A 6,062-nucleotide genomic window follows, 5' to 3' on the forward strand; every position below is an offset into this window, starting at 1 on the left:
AACACGTCTGTGCATCGTACTATATTTGCTCATCAGAAGGGGTGGGGGGGGGGGGGACTGAAGAAGTTTAGGGCTGCTGGTCATCGCATGCCTGCGTATTTATAAAATTAACATTGGTTGTCCTTGAGGGCTTCCTGATTGAATCACGCAGGCCTGATGACGTCACGAAAGGTTTTAACTCATATTTCGGATTATGGAGGGAGGGAGAGAGAGAGAGAGAGAGAGAGAGAGAGAGAGAGAGAGAGAGAGAGAGAGAGAGAGAGAGAGAGAGGATGAGTCACTGCCTCATTGATGATTGTCTACACTGAGTGGTCAGATAATTCAGGTACAGAAAGAAACACAGGCACAGCAAGACCACCTAATGGCACTCAAATAAAATGACTTATTGGGAACTTGCAAAATACACCTTTTAGGAAGATTAAATAGTATTGATGCTCCCTCCTCCTCCTCCTCCTCCTCCTCCTCCTGGTGCTGCTCCACCTCCCTCCTCTCTCCTTGTGTGGCTTGTGCTAAACAAGCATGAATCCCTCTCTTCTGTGTAGTAATTCATTAGTGCTGTGAGAACATTATTTTATATTTCTGATGGCTATTACTTTAATACAGGTTAATATCTGGCTCTATAAAAGTGTTGGGTCTGTGAGCGAAAACAACTCAATGTATTTATGATTTGTCAGGTGTTTACAGGTTCAGTGACTGTTCTGTGTGGTTTAACAAAAATGGGCCGACAGCTGTGAGAACCTGAGGGGTCACAGCTGTCGCTGATGGCATTCTACACATTTCTTATTAGAGAAAAATAACAATAGAAAAGTTATACACACAACTTACCACTTTATCCTCCACACGAGGGTCGCAGGGAGCGCTGGTGCCAATCTCAGCTGACATATAGGGCAAAAGGCTGGGTACACTCCGGACAGGTCGCTGGTCCATCACAGGGCCACTTCAACACTCACACCTATGGTCAATTTAGGGTGTCCAATTTGCCTCATCCCCATATCTGTTTTTGGACTGTGGGAAGAAACCGGAGAACTGGAGAAAACCCACACACACACAAACAGGGAGAACATGCAAACTCCATGCAGAAAGGCTGGGCTGAACCCAGGTCTTCTTGTTGCAAAGGCTAGAGTTCTAACCATTACACCAACTGTGTGGCATCCTAGCAGAACTGGATGTGGGCCCCTATGGTTAGGGTCTGTTTTGACTGTTCATGAGCAATGAGGATGAGGAACAGAGCAGGATTACTATTGTAACAACACATCATCAGAAGGGTAAAACTAACCTGTCTCACAGCAGTCTAACCCAAGTTCATGATCCCTATTAGTGGATGACCAAGGCAGCGCTCGGCGAGTGAGTACCCAGCCCTTGAATGAACGGGGATTCGACCAGTTCTTTTCAGCAGAATACAAAGTGTAAAAGGCCCACACGTTTACTCCATGCCACAAAAACTTCAAAAGACTTTAAAATCCTGAAAACATGCATTAAATTTCAACATTTGGCAAGGAAATTTAAAAGTTGAAAATCGAGTAGTCTGGTGCGTTAAGCGACAGCACTGTCGAAAGCCAGCAAACGTGAGTCAAACCATAATCCGTTCAGCCGTATTTTAATTCACTGACTGTGTCAGACAGAGACTGTGCTCCGGTCATGCAGGAAGTAATGAACTCATCTTATTAATTAACTGAATCTAATGATTCAGTACCCCGTAAACAACTGCTTTGCTTGTCACTAGTTTGTGTTGCGCATATAAAACGACATCATGGCAGTTTGATGCAGCCGAGAGTCGAGCCTCGCAACGTCATGCTAGAACTGTATAGTGGAAAAGAAAAGATAGTTTCAGTCTTGTTTCTCTCCAGTCTTCTGTCCAGGATTTTTCAGGAGTGTCTAAAAATATGTCTCGATCGACTCGTTGCACTGGAGCCATAGTTATTAACATACCTCCTCAAAAGCTGCAACAATATAAAAAACTTTCAAAAAGTTCACAATGTTTCGCCCTCAACAAAGTTTTAGTGGCATGGAATAAACGTGAAGGATCATAGAACGCAATAGAACCAAGTTCAGCTCCTCCTTTTTCATAATCCAACCTTGATTATGTGAACACGTACACTTTTATGGCAAAATCTCAATTACTGCTTATAAGAAGATTTTTATTAAAACTGTCATCCAATAAGTTTGAATAGGAGAGACTAGGTGCCCACAGAACAAGCAATAGTTGTTGCCAAAAACAGTATCAAAAGATAATATGTAAAAGCAAGAAGAATAGAAGTTTTGTTTTTATTTTACTTAAATTTACCATTTATTTATCAAAATATACATCCATCTGAGTGTAATTACGTGGTCATACAGTGACATCACTGACACGTCTATTAGAGTTATGACAACCATCTGGGGACTAAGTGGCATCAACTATTTTCTTTGATGATATGGTTCAAAGATACAGTTCTCTCAGTCTTTGCTGCTCAACAAAGTGGTAAACTTTATTTTATTTTTTAAACTATATCAAGTGCAATGTTTCATATGTCACAGTTTACTCAGCGAAAGAAACAGAATCAGAGACTTGGCTTTAAACTTCCTGGTCTTAAAGAGTGCACTAACACTGTGGTCTCCATAAACACAACACTCCATATTTGCAGACGCAATACTAAGATACAACATTTCTTGCAACATATTCTGCTAAATATAATATTTACATGACGAATATTCTGGCCACTATTTTATGAAAATCTGTCTAATTGACTCATCTGTGCATCATTCAATTCCAGTACAAAATATCAGGCCCATCAGGTTTGAAATTTGCCTTAAAACACAGGGATGACGCCCTCTTGTGGTGAAAAATGGGGGTGTTCCTGTTAGTGTCGGCTCTTATAATACTTAAGTTTCATCAGCATGATCTTGTGATCAAAGAGAACTGGGAAAGAAAAACAACATACAACTGCACCGTGAAGAAAATCCATAAAAAAGACTGATTTGTGTGAAAACAGATCCCACTTGCAACACATTAGATTCCCCAGTGATCTTTTATCCAAAAAAGCCTGTTCTGTTCAAACAAGCAACAAATCCTCAGGTGTTCATGCATCAAAAGTTAACGAAATCACATCATGACACCTGATAAGCGCCTCTTTCTGCACACCGATGGGTGTGTGCAAGTCCGACACCTGAAAGTGCAGCACGTCAATGTCAGACGCTCCAAACGTGGCCTCCACCTTCACCTTCTCATGCATGTGAAACTGAACCTTTTTGTTGTTCATGGCAAGCAGACAGTGCAGGAATCTCTCTCTCAGCATGGTCCGTGCATGCTGCTCTCTCTGCTGCTCCTCGGGGTCGGTCTCTGAGGCGGCAGACGTGGATATGGAGGTGCGACAAAGAGCTATGAAACGGGGTGAACTCGGGTCAAATCCACGGCTGTTAGGGTCTGGACCTTTGGGCAGACGAAGCACAGACACTGGTGTGGTCATGTTGAGTCTTTCTACAAACACCTGTGAAAGTAAAATACAATATCATTAATGCTGGACATACAAATGAGGAAAAAACAACTTTTAAAACACATCCCTCTGACAATAAAATGTTCAGCAAAAAAATCAAACTAATTAAAACTAGATGAACGGAGATGAAGCAAGCAAAGGGTCAAACATGTCAAGTTTAAAGTTTTGTACACACACAAAACACCCAAATTAGGGATAGTGAATGTGTCCTCTGCACTTAACCCATATTTATTACACATAGTAGTAAACACACACAAGCCCAGGCGCAGAAGCATTGGACAGCAAATATCTGGGTGCCGTGCCCCATCCCAGACCTTCCTCTTGGCCATGGGCTGCCCATAGGGACGTTTCACTTGGTAAAAACATTGCCAACATTTTTTGGGATGAATGGCATATTGCTCAGATTTTATTGCACCCAGATTTGGAAGGAAAATAAGTAAAGTACATGAAACTGTTTTGCATTTCACAATTCTACTAACACGTTGTGGTTAGAGACAGTCACGGGTCAGATTTGTGCTTTTCCACATAAGAAAACCAAAGTTGTGGGGAGTGTGACATGAGCATGAGTGCAGCCACAACACAAACACACATGCTTCAAGAGTTTTATATTAGAACAGATATTCATGCAATTGTGGAATCTCCAAGTATAAAAACAAAACGTGAGGTACCGAGAGTAACTCTAGGTGAGTTGTACTGTCGCTGCAGGCTGAAACGGTTCAAGTCCATCGGATTTTCATTCTGTAATAAAATGCTCATATTTAAGCATTGACATTTTAAGCGTAAATGGAATTAAGTGTCATCTGCAACAAACATAAATGTGAACTGGGAATGGGGGGAAAAAAACATCTGACATCAATTCAGAGAGGAATAAAAAAGAGCCCCATGATTTGATTCCAACGGTCTGAGGAGAATACCAGATTAACTCAAAATGACATGAAAAACTCAAATAACAAACAAACACATGAATAAGAAGATCTCAGAACACACAACACATCAAACCGTGAAGCTACAGCAGCAGAAGACCAAACCAGGGCTCACTACTACAACTATATTAAGTGTCCCATGTACTCGATGAAGTGGCCAAAGTATGGGGGGAAAAAAACATAGTGCCTAGCATACAAGCCTGTGGGTGCAAGTTTATAATCTGGGTTTCCATCAGTTGGTCAGGTCTAGGTTCAGAAGCGTTGTGTGCCCAAAATGTAGGTCAGTTGACTACCTAAATATACTGAATGACCTGGGTTTTCAGGCAAATACCAAGATGACAAAGGTAACAGAAGTTAACCCATTTAATCCCAAATGTGTACAAATTCAGAATCATGTGTCGTGAGCAACTCTTGTGAAATATCAAATCAATGGTTTATTTTCAGAATTTTTGATGGAATTGTGGGTGAAAAGGTGCATTTTATGCTCGGTCACAATCGTCTATATGAAACTGTAATAAAAAAATCCCTGTATCACAACAGCTTTTACACATTTAACCCCAGTTACCAGTAATCCCCAGCATCGCCACTTGTATGCTTTTATAAAAATCAATGTATAACGGTGAAAAATCATACTTTTGCTTAAAGAATTGTCTGACTGTATAATCTATTCAGTATTTGCCGTTTAATCTATGCACTACAGCACTAACAATGGACTGCAGAGCCATTAAATGATTATTAATGAGGCAATTGTTCGAGGAGATCATTTAAATCGATTAATAGTTTAAAGCAAGTGTGTACATGGTTAAAAGAAGTGAGTCGCTCTCATAGTGTTTACAAAATAAAGAAATGAACACGTCTGACAGCATCGGAAAAACGAACAGATAAGTTGTCAATGAACGAGTATTTGCTGATACTGCGCAGAAAATAACGGAATAACATTATCACAACCATTAGACGTGTGTTATGTTTCCTCCTGGAGTTTTTAATGAGGCTCCGCTGGTTTTATTTCAACACTTACCAAGTCAGCGTTCCAGTTAGCAGCATTAGCATGTAGCCACGACGTCGTGTATACCCATGGTGGGTTCCACTGTTCTTGTTTCCGGTAGACCAGGCACCGTCAAGCGCACTACTGCCTCCCACCGTTTGGGGTTGGCATTGCATTTACATTATGCATACTAGGGTCCCTTTATTTCCTTTTTCAGAGGTGGAAAGTAATGAATTATATTCACTTGCGTTTCTGTAATTTTGTTTTTTTGTGTGTACTTAACCTTCTAAGTATTTTTTTCAATTTTAGGTGGATAGGTGAATGATGAGGCGAACAGGTGAATTGGCAGTAATTAATCACCCAAGTCAGTGAGAACATTAAAGCATGTATGACCTTTGACCCATATTGACTGATAAATTGTGTATTTATTTTATTTTGTCAGCAAAAAATAGTGGTACTTTATTTCAGCACTCTTTCCACCTCTGCTCCTTACCAACCCATTTTGACCACAAAAAGTACTTGTTTTTAGTGAAATTATTTTTTTTATTATTATTTAATTGTTTTAGAAGATCAGTAAATGTTTTCCTCAGGGGTGAACGGTCTTAATTGCTAGTTTCAGATCTATTTCAATGTAAAGTTTGTAAAGTGGCTCACACTGAACGAAATGTTACCAAAATTGGT

At 40.3% G+C, this 6,062-nt stretch overlaps 1 protein-coding gene across 2 annotated transcripts; it reads right to left on the reverse strand.

Moving 5' to 3' along the window:
* Positions 1-2,354: 2,354 nt before the first annotated feature.
* gemin7 (gem (nuclear organelle) associated protein 7) lies at positions 2,355-5,471 on the reverse strand. 2 transcript variants are annotated; one of them, XM_083886066.1, is made up of 3 exons: positions 5,415-5,471; positions 4,142-4,211; positions 2,355-3,467 (listed from the first exon to the last, which is right to left on the reverse strand). In XM_083886066.1, exon 3 carries the CDS (start codon positions 3,444-3,446, stop codon positions 3,060-3,062), a length of 387 nt encoding a protein of 128 aa, XP_083742192.1. In that variant the 5' UTR covers positions 3,447-3,467; positions 4,142-4,211; positions 5,415-5,471; the 3' UTR covers positions 2,355-3,059. The 2 variants fall into 2 exon arrangements, with proteins under 2 accessions (XP_083742192.1, XP_083742193.1); XM_083886067.1 differs by lacking the exon at positions 4,142-4,211 and having other exon boundaries at positions 5,415-5,452.
* Between the last annotated feature and the right edge of the window lie 591 nt (positions 5,472-6,062).

This window comes from Microchirus variegatus, assembly GCF_963457635.1.
Source record: "Microchirus variegatus genome assembly, chromosome: 3".
Classification (NCBI taxonomy): domain Eukaryota; kingdom Metazoa; phylum Chordata; class Actinopteri; order Pleuronectiformes; family Soleidae; genus Microchirus; species Microchirus variegatus.

Excerpts from the sequence above, each read along its gene's own strand:
- gemin7 (XM_083886066.1), bottom strand. The coding sequence starts at position 3,446 with ATGACCACACCAGTGTCTGTGCTTCGTCTGCCCAAAGGTCCAGACCCT.